This window comes from Pituophis catenifer, unplaced genomic scaffold, assembly GCF_029215685.1.
Source record: "Pituophis catenifer annectens isolate HBS135680 unplaced genomic scaffold, rPitCat1.0.hap2 SCAF_3, whole genome shotgun sequence".
NCBI lineage: Eukaryota > Metazoa > Chordata > Lepidosauria > Squamata > Colubridae > Pituophis > Pituophis catenifer.
Window position 1 is genome coordinate 193,406,038 of NW_027256883.1, and position 23,806 is coordinate 193,429,843.

A 23,806-nucleotide genomic window follows, 5' to 3' on the forward strand; every position below is an offset into this window, starting at 1 on the left:
ACATTGAGTCATAAACTCAGCTCTGTTAGTCTGGATTTCCATGATATGTCAACAAAGGCACAAAAAGTAAGTTAAAAATGTTGCACATATGTAACTTCCCTACTTCTGTTAAACTTGTTTCATGAAGCCAGTCTTGCACCAAGAGTACAAGAGTCACAGTTTACCCTTTTTCCTCTGCCTTCTCTGTCTTACCTCCATCAAATAGATTTAACAAGAAATCCAAGAGAGGACTACAGTATTTACAAGAGCAGGGAATGCTTGGAGAAACAGCCGAAGACATAGCACAGTTTTTTCATCAAGAAGAACGCCTGTGTTCTGTAAGGCTAAATCTTACATTAACGAAACCCTTGGTTTCTTCAAATTGCGCCTTGCATTTTCACGTGATTCTCACAGGTTTTTGTTTTTCATGGTATCAGGGAATCTAAATATTAGACTAAATATTTACTAGTTGTATTTAGATGCTTCCTCTTACCAGAGGCTAAGAACATTGATGTCCAATTTGGCAACAAGGTCATCCTAACCCTCTGGAGGTTGTTACTCTGGCAATCACTTACAGAGTCATTGTGAGGAATATACTGAGCATCTGACCAGAGCTGTGGAGTCGGGAGATAAATGTTCCGACTCCGACTCCTCAGTTTTTTGTACTTCCGACTCCGACTCCGACTCCGACTCCCCGACTCCGACTCCTCTGTATTAATATGCGAATGTATTTTATACATTCCTTGAAGGAAAGAAAGGCAACATACATGTCATTACCACAGGACTACTGGCTGGGAAGCCAACAGTCTACTGTATTGAACAGTTTAAGCAAAAGACAAACACAATGAAAACAACAAAGTTTTATTAATTTTTTTTTATTAATTTAATTAATCAAGTTGCTGGATAGTAGCAGCAGGCATAAACATCAGGAACAGGAACTTTACCAGTTCAAAAATACAAACCACATTATTTGGTTGTTTTAGAACAAAAACAAAGCTTATCTATATGAACCAAAAACAAAATCTGTAAAACCTAGAAATGGTTTATATTAATCTTGAAATGTAGTTATAGGCTTAGCAAATGCAAATCAATTCAATGTAGAGTTCTAAGGAAGAGAATTGCCTCTGCCAGATCCTCTTTCATAGAGGCTCTTAAGTCAGACTTTATTATTTTTAGGGCTGAAAATAATCTTTCGACACTGACTTGGGTGGGTGGCATTGCAGTAACTATTCTGGCCACATCACTAACGATCTCTGGATAAACAAGGATGGCTTCTTCAACAGTAAGTTTTGATGAGCGATCATACTTTTCAACTTCTTTTAGTGCTTTATAAAACTCCTGTTGGAATTTTTTTATTTGGACATTTACTGGTTCTGTAACGCTTATGCGACGTCGCTTTCCTTTAGCAACTTCCATTTTGTCTAAGAAGGAATCAAAGTCTAATTCTTCGTTTGAAGAAGATGATTCTGAGTTACCACTATTGCTTAAAAGAACTCCATCCTCCTGTGGAGGTATTTCAGGTCGTAATCCCTTCATGCGAACTGCTACATCATAGAGGGCCTTTTTCCCAGTAGCAATCTGTTTACTGTTCAATAAAAGTCGGCTCATTGGGTCGACATAAATAGCCGCTAACAAGATTTCATTTTCCAGCAAAAGACTCTCTCTTTTCATCATTGAAGATGCAATGCCCTCAGCTATTAACCCTCCATTTTTGTTCAGGCGATATAACAGGCTCTTCCATTCCAAGAGGAATTTACCCGGGGTTAGATCATCACATTGCAACCTCTTGGTGACAGTGAAGGGGTGAGAAAGAAGGTTCTCCAGCTCTTTTGTTTGTGTCCACTGGCTTGCAGTTAATGCAAGATTTTCATTGTCCATTTCTTCTATGAAGTCTTTAAGTTCAAGCAAACGCTTCACCATTAAATAAGTGCTTCCCCAGCGAGTTGTTTGATCCAAAATGGCTCCTTTTCCTGCACGTCTTTTCAAAATTGCATCTGTTTTTGGGGCCCTGGCTGCAACAGTTACTTGCCGTAATTTGCCAATTAATGTAGCTGCATGGCGATCTTTTAATCCATCTCTTATGGCAAGTTGCAGTGTATGAACAGCACATCGCATATGATGAATAGTAGCAAGCTTCAATGCTTCTTCAACAAAGTTGTCTAAAAAAATGTCAGCATTCTCTTCAGTTTCTAAACTTTCTCTAATACTTGCAGAGCTGTCTTCCTCTAAGTCTAATATCTGTTTGATACCTTCTTCATCTGCCTTCATCTTCTCAATTGTGCTCAACATGTTAGAAGCGTTATCTGTCACAACACATAAAATCTGTTCCTTTTTAATTTCAAAATCTTCTAGAACACCCTCCACTAACTTCTGAAGGTAATCACTGGTGTGATGTGCCTGAGTGTCCTTTACTCCGAGGGTCCGTGTTATTGTTTTGTTATTTTCATCCACAAATCTAACATTAATAGCGAAATAATTGACTCTGTGACGTGTGCATGCATCCATTTTAAGGAAGACAAAACGTCCTTTCATAACTTTCTGTAGTTCTTCCTTTTTACATTTGGCCTCCTCAATTATAAGTTTCCTTATACTTTCTCTTTCCAGAGAAACACCAAGTTTTTTTGCCATTTCTCCATTTAGGCCTAAAAAGGCTGTCTGTGAAAAGAAGGATAGTGGTACACTATTCTTTACTACCATTTCAATAATGTGGTGTTTGAATTTTTCTGGTGTCATCCTTATGGTAACTTTGTCAGATATAAAGAATTTTCTTATTTGTGATTGTTCTCCAGTAGATTTCTGAACGTTTTTTGTCACAGAAGTAGATGCAATGTTTTCATTGCTATCTTTCTCATTCACGGCTTCTAACACTTTGGGATGAAAACGCTGTAAGTGTCTTTTCAAATTTGATGCTCTTGTAGGTGCATTTTTATCAGGCCCACTGAAACTGCTAATTTTTGCATCACATTGTTTTTCACCATCATCATCTTTTCTAATACATTGGCACACGTAATGTTTTCCATCACTTGATAATGCAAAGTGCTCATAAACAGTAGACTTTGTTGTGTTTGTTGTTAGCAGTCTTTTTGCCATTGTTTAGGATGCCTCTTTCCCTAAAATATAAAATATGTTATACTAACTGGCATATAATTAGATTTTTAATATCAACATACACAGTCTTGTAAGTTGTACGTACATGGCTTTATACAAACAAATAAGCTATATATCCCAGCACTAAACCTAGACATGATTTGTCCTATACAATATAAACACTTACAGTTGAATCCAAGAAGCTGTTCCACCAAGTTCTTCTAAGCCAGTGGTTCTCAACCTTCCTAATGCCGCGACCCTTTAATACAGTTCCTCATGTTGTGGTGACCCCCAACCAGGGGTGGGTTCTAAATTTTTTTACTACCGGTTCTGTGGGCGTGGCTTATTTTGTGGGCATGGCTTGGAGGTTATGTGACTGGGTGGGTGTGGCTAGCTGGTCATGTGACCGGGTGGCCATGGCTATGTGTATAGAGGGCTGAAAAAAGTCATTTCTGACAGGTCCTCGCACTTTTGACTGGTCCTCACACTTATGACCATCCTCACATTTATGCCCGTGCAGCATTTTTAACAACCATGTCACTCATTTCACAACTGCTTCTCTTCACCATGGTGACAAGATAGGGCAAAAACGTAAAATGTGAGGACAGTCGTAAGTTCGAGGACTGGTCAAAAGGGAGAGGACCAGTCAGAAATAACTTTTTCAGCCCTCTGAGTAGTCCATATACATAAAAGGATACAGCAATAGAGAGGGATGAAGGAAGGGAAGGGAAATTAGAGTAGGAGTGAGGGTAAGAGAGGGAGGAAGAGAGGAGGAGAAGGAGAAAGGAAGAGGAAGTAGGGAGGAGAAGAAGAGGGTGAGGAAGAGAAAGTAAGAAGGAAAGAAAAGAGAGAGGTGGTAGGTTTGAGGAGAAAGATTGCTGTACAATAAAAAAGATGAAAGGGAAGAAAGCCAACCCCAAACAAATATAAAGATATTAAGATAAAGAATGAATTGTTAAACTTTAAAGAATAAAAGAGAACAAATATGAATAAATAACAATAATTAGAAACACACATACAAACATACAATGTATTTTCTTTGAACAGAGTATTTGGCCGGTTCATAAATTTAAACAGTGTTTAGTCATGTTTAAAGTTTAAGCTAACAATCAGAGTTACAAGTTTTTATAGCCTTAGCTGAATGACAGCAGTTTTTCCAATGGTTTACAGCTTCAGTCTTGAACTATTGACCCTCCATTCCCTTCACTTATGCAAGTGTCTCTAGTCCTGCAAAAAACATATTTACTTAATCCCTTATCAGTGAGAGGCTAGGTTACCCATGGGCGCTGCGTTCCCTGTAACAGCAGAACACAACACTATGGAAAGTATAAGTATTGCCACTCCTAATTGTGCGTTGCGTGCCTTATAGTGAAGCACATGAAAAGCATGCTTCTTCACGGTCACTTAACGTGTTCATTTTGCGGTTACGTGAGGCACTGCATGCATTGGTCTTTATTCTTACAGTAGAGAAGTCATTAATTATAACTTTTTGTGAATTGGGACATTTAAACTTGCTTTTTTTAAAATTCCAATCTAAATTTAGTAGGAGTCGGAGTCGGAGTCGGTGCATTGTTTGCCGACTCCGACTCCGACTCCAGGTACCCAAAATTTCCTCCGACTCCGACTCCTCGACTCCGACTCCGACTCCGACTCCACAGCACTGCATCTGACAGATAAAATTGCTCTGATTCTCTCCACATCAGATCTTGGCCTTGATGTAGGACTGACTCTGTTTCAGGACCTGTAGTCCCAAGGATGGGAGTTTCTATCTCCTGGTTGTTTTAACAATGATACCGTATTTTTCGGAATATAAGACGCACCTTTTTATCCCCAAAAAGGGGGTGAAAATCTGGGTGCGTCTTATAGTCCTAATGTAGCCCCTATCTACTTGGGAGGTAGTTGGCCTCCATGTGTCGCATTTTCCGGTGGTTTCAGGCGGTGGGGATCCTCACATTGCCAAAAATGAGCATCGCATTTTCTGTCTCCGCACGCTGGGAGATGGGTGACGGAAACAGTTAGGGTGCTGCTTGGAACTGGCTGAAAACTGCCGCCGCCGCATTTTCATGAGGGCGCGCAGCTGTGCGAATTGCATCGGGGAATCGGGGAGGAAAACGCCAGAAAACGCGATGCATGGAGGCGATGCTCTTGCAAAGTGGGTGCTTCTGCATGAGAGGTGTAAGGCAAGGTGGCTCACCGCCCAGCCTGCCCCTTCTCCAGACAACCCAGGCTGAGGATGGTCAGCTTCTGCTCCTGGCCCAGGAGACGGATCCGGCCAGGAGGGAAGAGAAAGTGAGACTGCCGAAAAGGAGGAGGAGGGTGTACAGCTTTGCAAATTGCTTCAGGGAATCGGGGAGAAAAATGCCGGAAAACGCCATGCATGGAGGCAATGCTCTTTTTCCTCCCCAAATATGGAATAAAACCAGTAGGAATAAAAATAATCCACAGTAGCTAAGATTATAAAGTTTTTTAAATGAAGCATTAATAATACTCTTTCTTCCATTTTTTTTGTTTTTGTTTTCTCATGTTAGAGCCAAGTGGGAGAATTTCTGGGAGATAGTAACAAATTTAACAAGGAGGTGATGTATGGCTACGTAGACCTGCTTGATTTCTGTGGAAAGGACTTTGTCTCTGCTTTACGCATATTTCTGGAAGGATTTCGGTTACCTGGTGAAGCTCAAAAGATTGATAGACTAATGGAAAAGTTTGCTGCTAGATATATTGAATGCAACCAAGGGTAACTTGAAATATATGGTGTATGCTGTGTAATAGCTAAAGTGCTGAAAGAGATCAGGGAGACAAGGTGCAGGTCTACTCATGGAAGCTGTTTGATGACTTTAGACCAGTCACAAGACAGGAAATCTAATGAATAAATACACAGTAAATATTATTAAATATTTTTAAAAAAGCCTCCATTAAAAGAAAACTGCGGAGATGATTAGCTATGGCAATTGCCTTGCTACCTAGTTTCACAAAGCAGAATATGCTAATATTTCTTTTTTAAAAAATAAGCACAAATTATTTGTCAGCTACCCTCAATCTGGCATTCTCCAGATATGGAGGGAATTGCATCTCTTAAACTTTTAGCCGACTTGGCTAATATACCCTCAAGACATCTGGAAGTTTCAAGTTTTTTTTTTAATTTGATTTATATGCCGCCATTCTCCAGAGACTCAGGGCAGCTTACAATGCGTTAAGCAATAGCCTTCATACTTTTGTATATTTATACAAAGTCATCTTATTGCCCCCACAAACTGGGTCCTCATTTTACCTACCTTGAGCCTGGTGAGATTCAAACTTACAGTAATTGCAAACAGCTGGTGTTAATCACAATGCTTTTAGTCTGCTGAGCCACCAGGCCAGTTAAATTTTCAAGTTAAAATTTGTTTTGTCTGTTTAAAATAAAATTGTGACTACGTTTTTTTCAGTTAGATACATATTTTAAAAGCAGTAATGTTACTCCAGAATGCAAGCAAAATTATAGAAAATGATTTTTTCCCCCCTAGAAGTTTTCTGTTTATATTTTGTGGTAGTTCTTTTATACAGTGAATTACTGAGATAGTAGACATTCACAATTATCAAGTTCCTGTTTCTCTGTACTGAAATTGGTAGAAAACCTGGAAAAACCTCCAGATGATGAATAAACAATTTCTACTTTTCCGTATGAATGACATTTTTAAAATGAGTATTTACAATAAGAATCATTTTGTATATATGAAGGGGGTAACAGAGACAGACCTGTAATATTCTAAAATCCTGCTTTTTTTCCCCATTTTCTTTCCAGCCAAACTCTCTTTGCCAGTGCCGACACTGCTTATGTTTTAGCATATTCTATTATAATGCTGACAACAGACTTGCATAGCCCTCAGGTAAACATGTAAAGAAAGATTTTGCCAGACAGTACGGTTGAGTTTCTAGGAACTTAAAATCTTCTTTACTGATGTTTGAATTTAACAGGTAAAGAATAAGATGACAAAAGAACAATACATTAAAATGAACCGTGGGATCAATGACAGCAAAGATCTTCCAGAAGAATATCTGTCTACAATCTATGATGAAATAGAAGGAAAGAAAATTGCAATGAAGGACGCAAAAGAATATGCAATCACAACCAAATCTACTAAACCAAGTATGACTTTTTCCTCTAAAAAATACTTACCCTTTCTTAATATGCCATTACTGTGTGGATTAAGCAATTAAATTGTTGTGAGTTAGCCAAATCTTCACTTGTTACACTGGGCCAACATAATTTGTGACCACTGTTACCTCCTAAACTGGTAATGTAAAATAAATATCTATTAAAACTTCTTGGATGAAGAATGTTTACAATATTTAAAATCATGCATTTAAAAAGTTGAATCTAACCTGGCCATGGGCATGGCAACAATAGCCTCTTCTTTTACCTGATCCCCTGGCATTGCTTGGGAGTCAACTTGGAGACTCCCTCCCCTTCTACCTGTCTGGACAGTTCTAGCCTGGACAGTTGCTCCTCAGGATAGGAAAGGGAACAGGCAGTGGACTAGGGATGAATTCGAGCAGATGGTTAGACCCTGGGTCTGTTTTATGTTCCTCCCACATCACAAATCTCAGGTTATCACTTAAGAAATGTCTGGCAGTTTTGAGAATGAGATTATTCCAAAGTGGAGGTTGCTACTGCTATACTTCTATTTGACCAGGCAGCATGTCTGATAATAGAGAGTAATCATCCAGAATGAGTCAACCCTAATAAAATAACAGCAATGGAAGCCAATACTAAAGATTGTAGGAGTTCCCAGGAGGAGGTAGGGCCTGTTTGTAATAGAAGAATAACTTTTAACAATAAGTTAATTATTATAACTTACCTTTGGAGTGTATTGGTTATTTTATTGCTTATAGGTAATCCTTGACTTGAAGTCTGAATCTCCTGCTTGAGCAGGAGGTTGGACTACAAGACCTCCAAGGTCCCTTCCAGCTCTATTCTGATTGACTTATGATCAACATTTTTGAGTCCAAAATTTCTGTGTCTAAGCAAGATATTTGTTAATTGAGTTGCCCCATTTTACAATATTTCTTGCCAAAGTTGTTAAGTGAATAATTACAGTTTTTAAATTAGTAACACAGTTCTAAAGTGAACCTGGCTTCTCCATTGACTTGACTTGTCAGAAGGTTGCAAACAATGATCACATGAGCCCAGGCCACTGCAACTGTCATAAATATGAGTCAGTTGCCAAGTGTCTGAATTTTGATCACATGACCATGTTGCTGCTGCAGTGGTTGTAAGTGTGAAAAATTGTCATAAGTCACTTTTTTCACTGCCATTGTAACTTCGAATGGTCATTAAACAAACTGTTGTAAGTTGAGGACTACTTATATTCTAAGTTGGGTTTCTTTGGGAATGTAGAAAGTATATCTTTACCTAGTCTATAAGCTGTCTTGTTTAGAATTGTGTGTGTGTGTGTGTGTGTGTGTGTGTGTGTGTGTTTAAAAATACATTTGGGTAACAAGATATTTTTCAGGTGTAGCCACTGAGAAGCAGCGACGGTTGTTATACAATCTAGAAATGGAACAAATGGCAAAGACTGCTAAAGCCCTCATGGAGGCAGTAAGCCATGCAAAGGCACCCTTTACTAGTGCAACTCATCTGGATCATGTCAGACCTATGTTCAAAGTAAGTATGTAATTAAACTTAAAGGTATGTAATACAATTTTCAAATATGCCAAATGTAAAACTGAAATTATATCTGCAAAGTGTCTGTTTAATAAGTGGGGCATTTAGAATATGCAGTGGCCCATCATGAGTGTAAAAGACAGGTTGGAAATAATGGAAATAATGTATTAGATATAATGTAATTTTGCTATAGGCAAAATTTTAAAAAAATATTTCAAAACTTATTTTATTTCCTGGTTTAATGTTAGGGTTAGGAGAAGCAGTCACTTTTTTATATTTTTTATATTTTTTACGTATTACTCTTTGGTGCAAGATGCATTTTCATCCTAATAAATTTAAAACTATTTCTTTTTCTCTACCCTTCCAATGTTAGCTTGTATGGACTCCATTACTTGCTGCTTATAGTGTTGGTCTTCAGAACTGTGATGACACTGAAGTGGCCTCATTATGCTTAGAAGGAATACGATGTGCTATCCGAATAGCCTGCATTTTTGGCATGCAGGTTGGTATACTGTTGTCTTATGCAATACATACTGTATACAATGTTAAAGTCAGAGTTGCAGCATCCTGAAATTACCAAAAGAATATTTCTTAGCCTCGGTCTAAAGTTGTGTAAAAATCTAGCAGTTAGAAGCTGTGCCTGATATGCCAAATCTCAAATTAAGTCCTTGGCTTCTCAGAGGGTAGAAAAACTCCTCTGGAGCCTTGTAGAATTATTACCTGACACTGGATAAAATTTATGGCAGTTTCCTCTTTAATTCTCTTAATTCAAATACTTATTCCTATGTTTCATATTCTCCCATTCACATCTGCATATCAGGCTTCCATGCTTAGCTAGCTTTATATAACTTTGTCAGCCCATATCATCTCTTGACGAAATTTTTTATTACAATGGTTTATTTCAACTTTTTTTATATATATATTTTAGCTTGAGCGAGATGCTTATGTTCAGGCACTTGCTCGCTTTTCCTTGTTGACTGCCAGCTCCAGCATCACAGAAATGAAACAGAAGAACATAGATACAATTAAAACACTTATTACAGTGGCACACACAGATGGCAATTATCTGGGAAATTCCTGGCATGAGGTAAATGTCCATCATTTGCAACTTTTTTTTTTTGCTGGTTTCACATATTTATGTCCAGTTCCTGGCAAAAAATTCCCACTGAGGAAAATGATTTGCTTAATGACCACCACATTTGTTTAACAACAGCTGCAAAAAATCAGGTCCAGTTGCATTATTGCATGATTTAACAATTGGTATGCCTTATGATTGCAATTCCAAGCTCATTTATGGTCGTAAATCAAGGACTACCTGTAAGATGCTATTTATCAACCTAGAACAGAGGAGTTGGCAGAGGAAGCATATTGTGGAATTCCAGCTGGTGGGGTACAGGAGAAAAGCCTTCTCTGCCATGGCTCCTGCCCTTTGAAACATGTGGCCTCCTGAGCAGGGGTGAAATCTAAAATTTGTTACTACCGGTTCTGTGGGCGTGGCTTGGTGGGGGGTAGGTAATGTGATTGGGTGGGCGTGGCCAACTATCTATCTATCTATCTATCTATCTATCTATCTATCTATCTATCTATCTATACATACATACATACATACATATACATACATATACATACATACATATACATACATATACATACATACATACATACATATACATACATGCACACACACACACACACACACACACACACACACACACTTTTAAAAGCATTTTTTATACAACCTCTCCGGCCAAAGAGGTTGCAGAAAAAAATGCTTTTAAAAGCCTCTGATAATCACGCAACTCAGCTGGGATCGCCAGAGGCTTTTAAAGGCATTTTTTTCCCCTACAACCTCTTCGGCCGAAGAAGTTGTAGAAAAAAATGCCTTTAAAAGCCTCTGATGATCCCAGCTGAGCCGCACGATCATCAGGCTTTTTTTTACTTTTAAAAGCATTTTTTTGGCTGAAGAAGTTGTAGAAAAAATGCTTTTAAAAGTAAAAAAACAGCCTCTAATGATCGCGCGGCTCAGCTGTGCATGGTGGGGGGCGCAGAGATTTTTGCTACCAGTTCTCCGAACCACCTGCCGCCATCGTTACCGGATCGGGTGATTCAGTCCGAACTGGGAGCATTTTACCCCTGCTCCTGAGGTGAGATTTGCTACCATCCTCCCAACCTCCTCTAAAGGGCCTGAAGATCTACTTCTGCCAGCTGGCTTGGGGCCCAATGGGGATGGAGATGGTTGATATATCCCACCTCACCCCCCCCATACATTCTGTGTCCTCCCTCCCCATCTGTCAGTCATAACCTGTATTGTTATTGTGCTTAAATATATATGTATATTTTTATTGCTTTTAATGGTGTAAGCTGCCCAGAGTCTCCTCACAGCAAGATAGCCAGCAAACACATTTAATTAATTAATTAATTAATAATAATAATAATAATAACAACAGTCATTTGGTCAAGGGACGATATTTCAGATTTTTTGTCATTACTGACCATAGCTAGCAATATCATTATGTCCATAAAATAGATGGGCAAATATGCTTCTACCTATTTTTGGAAACGGGGGAAAAAGGTTTAAGAGACAAAGCAGGTACCATAAATTATAACACCAAAAATAGGAAAGATCAAATCAAATTTTGAAACTATATAATACACTTAAAATATTGTTTATATTGAGAGTTATTCTTCAGTGAAGATTAGAACAAAAAGGGAAGCATTTGCCTATATGAAGTTTACCCTAAATTTTGGAAGTTCTCCATTTAGAAAGTTTGTTGTTACTGGATTTAATAATACTCAATTTGCTTTCGTTAGATTCTAAAATGCATCAGCCAGCTGGAGTTAGCCCAGCTGATAGGAACTGGAGTTAAAACACGCTACCTGTCTGGGTCTGGTCGTGAGAGGGAAGGAAGTCTCAAAGGTTTCACATCTGGAGGAGAAGATTTCATGGGACTTGGACTGGGTGAGAGTTTGACTCCCTTCTTATACCTATAATTATGCTATTTCTGTCAGAGTATTTTGCCACTGCAGGTTTTTAAAATTTATACTGGGTCTAGCTATTTTAACCTAATTGCACGAATGCTTTTTTAGGTAATTTATGATCATAAGAAATTGAACATACCCTATAAATCATTTTTCATCTTAATATTAGTCGTGTGTCATTCTATGAAACTCTAAAACTAAAGTCCCCTTAGCTGCTGAATCACATGTAATTTTTACATGTAATGTAAAATGTATTATATTAAAATGGTTACCTCAGTCAGCCAGTTGTGTAATTCTTTCAACATTTCCCGCTATTTTTCCAAACTGACCTACCGTATTTTTTGGAGTATAAGATGCACCGGAGTATAAGACACAGCTTGGTTTTTGGGGAGGAAAATAGGGGGGGAAAAATCTGCCTACCAGATATTCATCTGGTTAGCGTCCTTAGTCTGGTCAGCTTCAGCACATTAGTTAGCTGGTTTTGAGCGCAGGCGCGGTTTTTATCCCCTGCTTGGGGATAAAAAACCACCTTCTAAAGCACAGCTGAGAGGGAGCAGCAATGAGAGAAGCAGGCAAAAAAAAAAAAAAAGCCTAGTTAGGGCTGAAAAAAAGCTTCTAAAGCACAGCTGAGAGTCGGAGGTAGAAGATCGCTAGCGCCTCGTTAGGGCTGAAAAAAAGCTTCAAAAAAGCTACAGAATATAAGACGCACCCAAATTTTCTGCCTTTTTTGGGGGGAGGGGGAAGTGTGTCTTATACTCCGAAAAATATGATATATGATATTGAATCACAGTGAAATAGCCTTATAATGGATCCTAATAGTGACTTATCTTTTATATATAACACCTTAAGTTTGGTCTCTTTAGGTACCTTTGTTGGTGGAAGTGTTGATAGAAGACAAATAGCCAGCATTCAGGAATCTGTGGGAGAAACCAGTTCTCAAAGTGTGGTGGTAGCAGTGGACAGGTGTGTATTGTTTCTGAATGAAATACGATAAAATATTTCAGTAGGATGTAACATTGATTTTGGGATTCATATACTATTTAAATACTTTTTAAATAAATTAAATAAATTGTATCATAATTTGGTTATATTTCAGTCAAAATATGAGAATTAACATTGGAGAAAATGTTGATTGTTTTTGGGTCTTTCCACTCCAACACAAAATGCCAAATAATACTTTAAAGTTATAGTTGACCCATAATCTGAATACATGTAGTCCTCGATTTAAAACAGTTCGTTTAGTGACCATTCAAAGCTAGCAATGCCATTAAAAAAAGCACCATAGGACCGTTTTTCACTGTTTAAACAACAGTTGCAGCATCCCCATAATCACGTGATTAACATTCAGATACTTGGCAACTGACTCATATTTATGACGGTGGCAATGTCCCGGGGTCATGTGATCATCTTTTACAACTTTCTGACAAGCAAAGTCAATGGGGAAACCAGATTCGTTTAACATGTTACTAATTTAACAACTGCAGTGCTTCACTTAACTGGCAAGTAAGGTCATAAAATGAGGCAAAACTTACTTAACCATTGTCTTAGTTAGCAACAGAAATTTTGGGCTCAATTGTGGTCATAGGTCAAGGACTACCTGTACTATATAGAAATTCTGTTTCTTCAATGTAGTATCAAATTCAGTATTGTACCATGTACTTAATATTCTATATGTTGAGGATTAATACTGCTTCTCTGCTTTTCATAGGATATTCACTGGTTCTACTAGACTAGATGGAAATGCTATAGGTATGTTGAAAAATTTCTGATGAAATGAAAAATAACTTTATCAGACCTTATCATATTTTACATGCCTTATTTCTTAATCTTTTAGTTGATTTTGTTCGATGGTTGTGTGCGGTTTCCATGGATGAGTTGGCTTCCCCTCACCATCCCCGGATGTTCAGCTTACAGAAAATAGTTGAAATCTCCTATTATAACATGAATAGAATTAGACTGCAGTGGTCTAGGATATGGCATGTAATTGGAGATCATTTTAACAAGGTATTTTAAATTTTAAACACTGCAAAACGTCTTTGATACAATTTAGATATGAAAATTAATTTGTATGTACTTGTTTCAATTTAAGACCTATAGAGTTTTTGTGGCAAGTTCTTGTACCGGATGGAATACCGATTTGCATTATAAAATCTTGGCATGGAATCATCATAATGTACCCTGCGTAGCTCATACATGGATCATGACAGAAAATGTCAATTTGGTACCGGTTTGCAGGGACTCAGGTCTCTCAGCCTGGAGACTTTATGTAGCAGATAGGCAAAATTACACATTCCTTGCATAAATATCTAATGTCTGTTGCCTGTAATTTTATCTAAACTTTCTTGCAATTTTTTAAAATGGGAAGCTGTATATAAAATGCATTTAAATAAAATGTATTTGTTTTCTTCAATAACCCCAATAATTAATTCATAATTTCGGATTTCATAGTGTGATGAATAATTATTATGAAGATGTTTGCCCTACAAGTAGGACAAAAAAGAATTTAATGTGCTAAAAGCTTTTAAATATATGGAAAATTCACTTTAATAGCATGTAAAAGGATACATGACATAAAAATGTTTCCATAATTACAGTTACTGTATTGTAATTATATTAACTGTAGTACCATTCTGTACTACAATTGGTTTATATAATTTTTTGTTTCTTGATGGTTTTTGCATATATTTTAAATGTAGATTTATTTGTTTGTTTGTTCTATGTGTATTTGCCTTAAGCTACAAATATTTTAAGATTACTTAGTTTTGAGTACTTAGCTCTGATATATTTGTACCTTGATTAGAATTATGTCAACAGAATTTCCTGAAAAAATACAAGTTTAGGATATGGATTATCTTTTTTGGAGAGCTTCAAATCTGGACTTACTCTCATTATGTCTGTTGCCTAAAGTCCAAAGACAGATTGAAGCATTGGATTTCAGTAGTCTGATCTGTCTAGGATTCTTCTTCTTTAAGGGAATTCCTATTTTTCTCATTTATAGGTTGGCTGCAATCCTAATGAAGATGTGGCAATTTTTGCAGTTGATTCTTTGAGGCAACTGTCAATGAAGTTTCTTGAAAAGGGGGAGTTAGCCAATTTCCGATTTCAGAAAGACTTTTTGAGGCCTTTTGAGCATATCATGAAGAAGAACAGGTCTGTTATTCCTCTTGAAATGTAAATGTTTTCTTCTGCTTATTTAGCATGTATTAATACTATGCAGAAAAAGTTATCTAATAAAGTAGTATTTTCCCTTTAGATCCCCAACTATTCGGGACATGGTAATACGCTGCATTACTCAGATGGTGAACTCTCAAGCTGCCAATATTCGCTCAGGGTGGAAAAATATCTTTGCTGTGTTTCATCAAGCAGCATCTGATCATGATGGGAATATTGTGGAGTTGGCATTCCAGACAACAGCACATATAGTTAGTAAGTAAATGTTATGAAAACTAATATCCCCAAAAGAAATCAATAATGACCATCTTTATGGAGGGGTGGGGGAGTGGCGGCGATTATTAGGGAAAGTCTTTGTCCGAGGGAGACCACTGTTCCTCAGATAGCCAGATGTGAGTCCCTTTTTGTAAAGTGGGGCCGTGGGGTGTAGATGAGTTTGCTGACTACGTACCTGGCTCCCTGCCACGTGGCGGCGACCCTGCCCGAGCTGCTCAATGTTATTACCGGGGTGGCGGTTGATACCCCCAGACTTATTGTCATGGGGGATTTCAACCTACCATCCACAGGTGAGGCGTCAGAGGTGGCTCAGGAGTTCATGGCTTCCATGGCGGCCATGGACCTGACCCAGTTAGTTCAAGGCCCCACTCACATAGGGGGACACACTCTGGACTTGATTTCCGTCTCTGGTCAGTGGTTGAATGATCTTGGTACAGGGGACCTAGACATTAAACCCTTGTCATGAGCAGATCATTCTCTCCTTCACTTGGACTTTCCAGCCACTTCCCCCCGCCGCAGGGAGACGGAACCGACCAGATGGTTCCGTCCCAGGCGCCTGATGGACCACGAAAGGTTCCTGACGGAGCTTGGGCCGTTTCCTGAGACTCTGGCACACGACTCGACTGAAGACCTGGTGGCCGCCTGGGAGAGTGCGGCCGCCGGAGCTTTGGACCGCGTCGTGCCTTTGCGGCCTCTGACCCGATGCCGATCACAGTTGGCTCCTTGGTTCTCTGAGGAGCTAAGAGAGATGAAGCGTCAGAAAAGATGCCTAGAGAGCATTTGGAGGACTAGTCAATCCGATTCTGACCGGACACAGGTGAGGTCTTATATCAAGACCTACCTAGTGGCGATAAAAGCGGCGAAATCTAACCATTTTTCCACTCTTATCGCATCTGCAGAGAACCGCCCAGCCGCTCTGTTTAGGGTGACCCACTCCCTTCTTTGGGGCGGAGTGCGGGAAGTTCCCTTGCAGGGTCGAGCTGAGGATTTTGTGCAATTCCTGCACGATAAAGTTGCTTGGATTCGGGAAGGCTTGGACTCCAACTGGATGAGTCCGGGGGAGGAGACAAGGGTAGGTCTTGAGAATATTATCTGGGGGGAGTTTGATCCTGTGGCTCCCGAGGAAGTGGACAGGGTTCTGGGTAAGATTAGTGCCGCCACGTGTTTATTGGACCCGTGTCCCTCCTGGTTGGTACTGGCCTCCCGAGAGGTTACACAAGGCTGGCTCCAGGGGATTATAAGTGCTTCCTTGAGTGAGGGTGCCTTTCCTGCCGCCTTGAAAGAGGCGGTGGTGAGGCCCCTCCTCAAGAAGCCTTCCCTGGACCCGGCTGAATTACTAACTACTGTCCGGTCTCCAACCTTCGTTTTGTGGTCAAGGTTGTTGAGAGTGTGGTGGCACGACAGCTTCCCCGGCACCTGGATGAAGCTATCTATCTGGACCCGTACCAGTCGGGCTTCAGGCAGGGGTACAGCACAGAAACGGCATTGGTCGCTTTGGTGGATGATCTCTGGAGGACTCGGGACAGGGGTTGCTCCTCTGTCCTGGTCCTATTAGATCTCTCAGCGGCTTTTGATACCATCGACCATGGTACCATGCTGCAGCGGTTGAGGGGGTTAGGAATAGGGGGCACCGTAGTGCGGTGGTTCTCCTCCTTCCTCTCCGACTGTTCGCAGTTTGAGTTGGCAGGGGGGCAGAGGTCGACCTCGAGGCGCCTCGCATGGGGAGTGCTGCAAGGGTCGGTTCTCTCGCCCCTTCTGTTCAACATTTATGTGAAGCCGCTGGGTGAGATCATCCGTGGTTTGGGGGTGAGAGTCCATCAGTACGCTGATGACACTCAGCTGTACATCTCCACCTCAGACCACCCCAACGATGCCCTTGATGTGATGTCTCGCTGCCTGGAGGCCGTGCGGGTCTGGATGGGGAGAAATAGGCTCAGACTCAACCCTTCCAAGACCGAGTGGCTGTGGCTTCCGGAGTCCCGATATAGTCAGCTGGTGCCATCGCTGACTATTGGGGGTGAATCTCTGCCCCCCACAGAGAGGGCTCGCAATCTGGGCGTCCTCCTGGACGCACAGTTGTCTTTAGAAGAGCATCTGACGGCCGTGGCCAGGGGGGCTTTTTATCAGGTTCACCTGATTCGCCAGTTGCAGCCCTTTCTGGACCGGGATGCCTTGCGCACGGTCACTCACACCCTTGTCACCTCCCGGCTGGACTGTTGTAATGCTCTCTACATGGGGCTCCCCTTGAAGAGCACTCGGAGGCTCCAACTGGTCCAGAATGCAGCCGCGCGGGTGGTTATGGGTGCAATCCGTTGTGCCCACGTGACACTCCTCCTGCGCGAACTGCACTGGCTCCCAGTGGTCTTCCGGGTGCGATTCAAGGTGCTGGTTACCAGCTTTAAAGCGCTCCATGGCATAGGACCTGGGTACCTTTGAGACCGACTTCTGCCACCAATAGCCTCCCACCGGCCAGTCCACTCCCACAGAGAGGGTCTCCTCAGGGTGCCATCGGCCAAGTTATGTCAGCTGGCGACACCCAGGGGGAGGGCCTTCTCTGTGGGAGCCCCTGCCCTGTGGAATGAACTGCCTCTGGAAATGCGTAAGATCTCCGACCTCCGTGTATTTCGCTGTGCCCTCAAGACCCTGCTGTTCCGCCAGGCCGGGCTATCAATGTAATGATTTTAAATTAGGTGTTTTAAACTTTGAGGGTTTTAAATTTGAGCCGAAACTATTTAATAATTTTAATTATTTTTAATTGATGTTTGTCTTTGTGCTTTTAATAGGCTGTACACCGCCCTGAGTCCTCCGGGAGAAGGGCGGTATAGAAATATTTTTTATTATTATTATTATTATTATTATTATTATTATTATTATTATTATTATTATTATTATTATTATTATTTATATAGTAGAAATAATAAAATTTGAAATAAACTGTTTTCTTGCTTATGCTACACATATATTCCTCATTTCTCTTTACAATATAAAAATGAATATGGGCTGGGTGCCAGTTCTCTTCAGACTGTTCAGATTACAAGAAAATTCACTGACAAAAGAATGATTTACATTTGCATGAAACTAATTTGTTACTTGACTGCCACTGTCTACTTGCTGGCCATGTAAATATAATTGATTACAACTTGTAAGATATGCAGGCTTGGTATAGCTGGTCAGCTTTCAATACTGCGATTCTTTGACTTTTTATTATTATATCGAAAATCAAATGTTTCCTTCTAATTCATATGATTTCTTTGAGTATCAGCTACCCAAGATATCCAATAGTAATGTAATTTTTTTTTAATGGCTTGTTTTTCCTTTTATTTTCTTCTACAGCTACTATCTTTCAACAGCATTTTCCTGCAGCCATAGATTCATTCCAGGATGCTGTCAAATGTTTATCAGAGTTTGCCTGCAATGCCGCCTTTCCAGATACTAGTATGGAAGCAATTAGACTTATTCGTTACTGTGCAAAATATGTTTCTGAAAGACCACAGGTATTTCTTTTTTATTTGTATTTCTCTGGATTTTTAAACTCCAAATTAATATTTCAAGACAGTTTTTAGAAATTTCCACATTATTTCTTTCCTGGAGTCTTTAAAACGCCAGCAATATTTAGGACCAGCACTTACTGGTTTTTCCTTTTAAAACTGAAACTTGCCATTATTGACTTTAAACTGGTTTACAATTCTGGCTAGAGAATACCAATATCATGATTTAGCAACCTAAGCTTTTAGTGAATGAATAATATATTTTCAAATATAATTTAAGAAGGCTTACATCTCCTATCCTAATTAATTCCAAACATATTTATAAATAAATACATTGTAAAACAGGTTTCAATTTTGTATTACCAGGAGACATGTGAATTTCTTTTGAAGTGTAGATTTACATGCGTTTAAAGTCTTTTTAAAACATTTTCTGATTTTGTTTACCTTTTTTTATCAATTTTGCAGCCAGATCTGATTAAATGGTACTGTATTTGTACTGATTTATCAGCTCGCATCTGTTCACAGGTTTTGAGAGAATATACAAGTGATGACATGAATGTAGCACCTGGAGACAGGGTTTGGGTTAGAGGATGGTTCCCTATTTTGTTCGAACTTTCTTGTATCATCAATCGGTGCAAGCTAGATGTGCGAACAAGGTAATGAAGTGTTGAGATTATAATTGCTAGTAAAGCATATTTTCTCTTCATTCTTTTCCCAAAAGATAAATTTCTGATGGCTGTTTTTTTCTCACATTGTAGGGGTCTAACAGTTATGTTTGAAATCATGAAGAGCTATGGCCAAACCTTTGAAAAGCACTGGTGGCAAGATCTATTTCGAATAGTATTTAGAATATTTGACAACATGAAGCTTCCAGAGCTGCAAACAGAGGTAATGAAAGCAATGCTATATTATCTAATTAGTTTAGAATGCTTTAAAAAGTTACATAAAACAAGAATAAAAGCCAAATATAATAATATGTTTCTAATGGTTTGTTTGAGAAAGAAAGGCTTTAAAATTAAAACGTTCAATCTAGTATTTTCCCTGTGTGTTAAAGTTTCATTGCCACAATCCCCAGTTAGCACAGTTCTAATATTCAACATTACGAGAGTTAGAATATGTCTGAAAGGCAATTGGTTGGAATAAGCTTAAATTGTAAGATTTTTGTAGTGCAGAGAATAAATCTAGCAAAAAAATGAAGACTAACTCCCCCATTCCTCTATCTTTTAGATAGGACCCAGGTCAAATCCAGTTCATCACGTTGCCTAATCCCATCAAACCAAAATTGACCCTCCCTCTCCCAGACAAAGCCCCACTGCATTCCTATTTAAACCAAAGAAGAGTCATTTTGCCTAATAATAGAACTGACTCCAAAGACATTGATAAGGGCTGGCTTAGCTTCAGCCAATCAAATTCCTAAGGTTTCCAACCTTATATCCCATAACTTCTATAAAATATTGTGCTTTTCCATTGTTCAGGGTCCCTCTTTCTTGTAAAGGAGCCATCTAATGATCATTGTAATAAATTTAGTGCTTTGTGTTGTGCTCTTTCTCCACAGTGAATGAATCCACAACACTTAGTTTGGCATGGTATGTGAAAGGATACAGTGATGTTTTCATTCTTTAGTTCTTGAATCTTTGTCAAGTGGAAAAGGAATATCAGGCACTCTGTTCTTCAGAGGGCCCTCCAGTTATCATTTACACCGCAATGTATGGTGATTCTGTAGCTAATTTTTTTAAAAAAGAATAAATCCTTAGAATTTTGTAGTATTGATATAAGTATAGGTGAATTTAAGAGCCATGGTGGCGCAGTGGTTAGAGTGCAGTACTGCAGGCTACTTCTGGCAGTTCGAATCTCACCAGGCTCAGGGTTGACAGCCTTCCATCTTTCCAAGGTGGGTAAAATGAGGACCCAGATTGTTCGGGGCAATATGCTGATTCTGTAAATCGCTTAGAAAGGGCTGTAAAGCACTGTGAAGCAGTAAATAAATCTAAGTGCTGTTGCTATCTGTAAACAAGGGCGAACTGAATATTTTTATTAAAGTGATTATTATATAATCACAACCCTTCCCTGTTAGCAATCAGAAACATACAACCCTTGATTCTTGTCTCAATAGAAATCTGAATGGATGACTACCACCTGTAATCATGCACTTTATGCAATCTGTGATGTATTTACCCAGTTCTATGAAGCACTGAATGAAATTCTTCTTGCCGACATATTTACACAGTTACACTGGTGTGTAAAACAAGGTAGCTTATTTACATATGTGTCACTTTATTCTGAATGAATATTTTGGGAGCAGTGGTGTGTGAAATTAATCTTCCTCTTTTTCCTCCGTAATTCCATGCGTTTCTAAAAAGGATGATTCTGAAAAAAGCTCTTTATTTTTTGAAAAAGACAAATTACAGTGAAAAAGAATAGTATAAGTTTTCTGTTTTGCTAATGTGGCATTGTATTGATAACAGTATCTCTTCCTTATTGCTTCTTTAACAAATCATTTATTGCATAACATGTTCTTTCAATAATTTAGGAGATGGTCTTAAATGCTATGTTACATGTTAAATTGCACATGTTCTTTTAAATAATTTTTACAAATGTTATATAATGCCTGGATAATCAACATTTTTTGTTTGCAATCAAGCTGCAGAAGTAAGTTCTTATTTGAAAAAATGAACTCATAAGCACTTTATATATACTTTAAAGGCATGTTCAAATAACAAGTTTTTTCAGATTTTAAAAATAATGAACCTGTTTCTTGCTATTAAAAGAGACAAAGAATGGCTTTTGCAGTTCTATTACATTCCATTTTCCCTTTTAAAGAAAAATTATTGTGAGCATATTTTTTTTGCCCCTTCTCGTATGTTCAGTATGAGACAATGGTAATCATAGTCTCATATACCAAGAAATACTTGCAGCTTTTGGTTTAGATTTTCTATATATCAACATTGCTGGAATGCAAACATTGATGCAAGGACCATAGTAGCATCCTATAAAGCTATTATCAGATTTGGAATAGTATACTTTTTCTTTTTTTCCTTCTGTTCCTTGAAACAATTTATCCTCTTGCTTCTTAACGTTAGCCATGGTTTTCTTCTTTTATATTTATAGTTTTGGGGTGCATGGATATGTATGGAATAGATTTAAGCAACTAAGCTTGGTTCTTATTTGGGTTCCTTAAAAAAATACCCAGACTTTGAAACCATTGAAATCTGTGAGTAGTTTGTTCCATTGATTTCAATGGAAAGTAAATGTAGCTTTTTTTTTTTTAGTTTTAAAATGGATTTTGGATTATGTTTTCAGGGAACTGAATGATTAGAAAACACCATAATTCTATATTAGTATATAATTAGTATATGAAGAATGCTAGGTAATCAAATGGTTGGGAACTGTTTTGGAGAAGAAAGATAGCAGTGTCAATCTCTCACTATTGTACTATCAACTTATTTTCAGTTGTGCAATAGACTTACCATTAGGAACCATCTTACAGCACAACTAGTTGTCAACTCAAACTTTCAAGTCTCTGATATTATCCTGATAAATGTTCTTGCTTTCATTTATGATTTAATTTTCTGTAGACAATGAACAGTTGGCTCGATCAGGTACGAACTGCTTAGAAAGTCTGGTAATATTAAATGGACAAAAATTCAGTCCTGAAGTTTGGGACCAAACCTGCAATTGTATGCTAGAGATCTTCAAAACTACCATTCCTCATGTGTGAGTGTACAATATTTCTTTAATGTAAATTATGCCAGTGTTTTAGATCCAGCACTATTATCTGATTTAAGCATTTCTTTTTTGAAGTTTGCTGACATGGAGGCCAGCAGGAATGGAAGATGATTCATCTGAAAAACACCTGGTACGTGCTTCAGTTTTTTACCTACTAAAGATAGGTGACAGCTTCCTGTTTATTGACATTTAACGTGGAAATAAAAATTACAAGACTATTCGTTTTCCTGTTTCTGAGAATCTGTTATTTCAAGGTATTAATCACATAAACAAGGGAAAAATAATGCCAAGGAGCAGCTATAGAATACTTTTATTGTGAAATGTCTGAAAAATTTAAACTGTCTTGAAACTGAGATTTGTGATTAAGATGTAAAAGAAGTTAATGCAGATATATTTTCTATTAGGAGATAGACCTGGATCGCCAGTCTTTAAGTAGTAAAAATGCTTCAGAAAGAGGGCAGAGCCAGTTTTCAAATCCCACAGATGACAGCTGGAAAGGAGGCCCTTATTCAAGTAAGTTTGCATCTCACATTGATGCATACCTTTTTATTCCAGCCCTTTGGGAAGTAAATCCTCAACACAAATTAAGAAGTGCAACTACGTTTGCCGCAACAGCTACATCTAATTTTTGGTACATTAAGATACTGTTGTTGCTCCCTTAGTCTCATATCTGATTTTATAGTATTACAAAGGGTCAGAGAAACAATTCTGGCAATTTACCACAAATTGTTTTATTCACCATGATTCTGCCTGTCCTATAAATGCTTTGAGGAAGCACTTGCTTAAGGCCTGTCAGTGCAATATGTAGGGCTTCTCTGTGGCAAACCTCAAAATCTTGGAATGTGCTGTGTTGAGAAATAATTGGCTCTGAAAAGTCTCCTTTTAAAGTAAACGTTAGATCTGAGATTGTGGTTGCTCGTGATTTTATTATCCACATTGTGTTGGTTGGAGGGCTCAGAGTTTTACTTTGGATTATTTTATGCTTTAGTGTTAACTACCCAAAGTTATTTGTTATATAGAGAGTTTCATTCAGTAATGAAATAAATAAGACAAGGTATTCTCTACATCACTTTGGCTGAACCAATTTTTAGAACAGTTTCTCAAAATCAAATTATGCTGGTTGATTGTTTCAGCCTTTGATTGGTTAATTTAATGCCTAAGTTTAAAAGGCCATATAGTAATAACCAAGTTTGGTTTTTTACATGTACAGGTGATATAATTCTACCATGGGTTTATTTTTGAGATATATTAAAGAAAATGGTGTGGAAACTATTTAGAGATAATAATCATTTTCACCAACAACACAGTAGTAGAAGAAACTCATTTGTGCCTGAATCTCTTAAAACCTAATGAATAGCGTGCACTAACTTGGAAATCTTATTAAAAGGGACTGAGGCTTTGAAGTACGAAAATTATTTTTTTTAGAGTAAAATCTAAATATGATATATTATTTCAG

General features: G+C 38.5%; 1 protein-coding gene across 2 annotated transcripts in view; it reads left to right on the forward strand.

Annotated features, from left to right (window-relative positions):
• ARFGEF2 (ARF guanine nucleotide exchange factor 2) overlaps positions 1 to 23,806 on the forward strand; it is a 54,143-nt gene that overhangs the window by 23,340 nt on the left and 6,997 nt on the right. For both annotated transcript variants that reach the window (XM_070941723.1, XM_070941722.1), the window contains exons 15-34: positions 206 to 317; positions 5,595 to 5,800; positions 6,848 to 6,932; positions 7,021 to 7,192; positions 8,559 to 8,710; positions 9,084 to 9,212; positions 9,639 to 9,797; positions 11,522 to 11,669; positions 12,553 to 12,652; positions 13,398 to 13,438; positions 13,524 to 13,693; positions 14,688 to 14,839; positions 14,943 to 15,115; positions 18,470 to 18,630; positions 19,150 to 19,280; positions 19,383 to 19,512; positions 20,738 to 20,873; positions 22,200 to 22,338; positions 22,426 to 22,480; positions 22,755 to 22,863. In XM_070941723.1, coding sequence (XP_070797824.1) covers positions 206 to 317; positions 5,595 to 5,800; positions 6,848 to 6,932; positions 7,021 to 7,192; positions 8,559 to 8,710; positions 9,084 to 9,212; positions 9,639 to 9,797; positions 11,522 to 11,669; positions 12,553 to 12,652; positions 13,398 to 13,438; positions 13,524 to 13,693; positions 14,688 to 14,839; positions 14,943 to 15,115; positions 18,470 to 18,630; positions 19,150 to 19,280; positions 19,383 to 19,512; positions 20,738 to 20,873; positions 22,200 to 22,338; positions 22,426 to 22,480; positions 22,755 to 22,863 — 2,660 coding nt within the window. The remainder of the gene's footprint in view (positions 1 to 205; positions 318 to 5,594; positions 5,801 to 6,847; positions 6,933 to 7,020; positions 7,193 to 8,558; positions 8,711 to 9,083; positions 9,213 to 9,638; positions 9,798 to 11,521; positions 11,670 to 12,552; positions 12,653 to 13,397; positions 13,439 to 13,523; positions 13,694 to 14,687; positions 14,840 to 14,942; positions 15,116 to 18,469; positions 18,631 to 19,149; positions 19,281 to 19,382; positions 19,513 to 20,737; positions 20,874 to 22,199; positions 22,339 to 22,425; positions 22,481 to 22,754; positions 22,864 to 23,806) is intronic.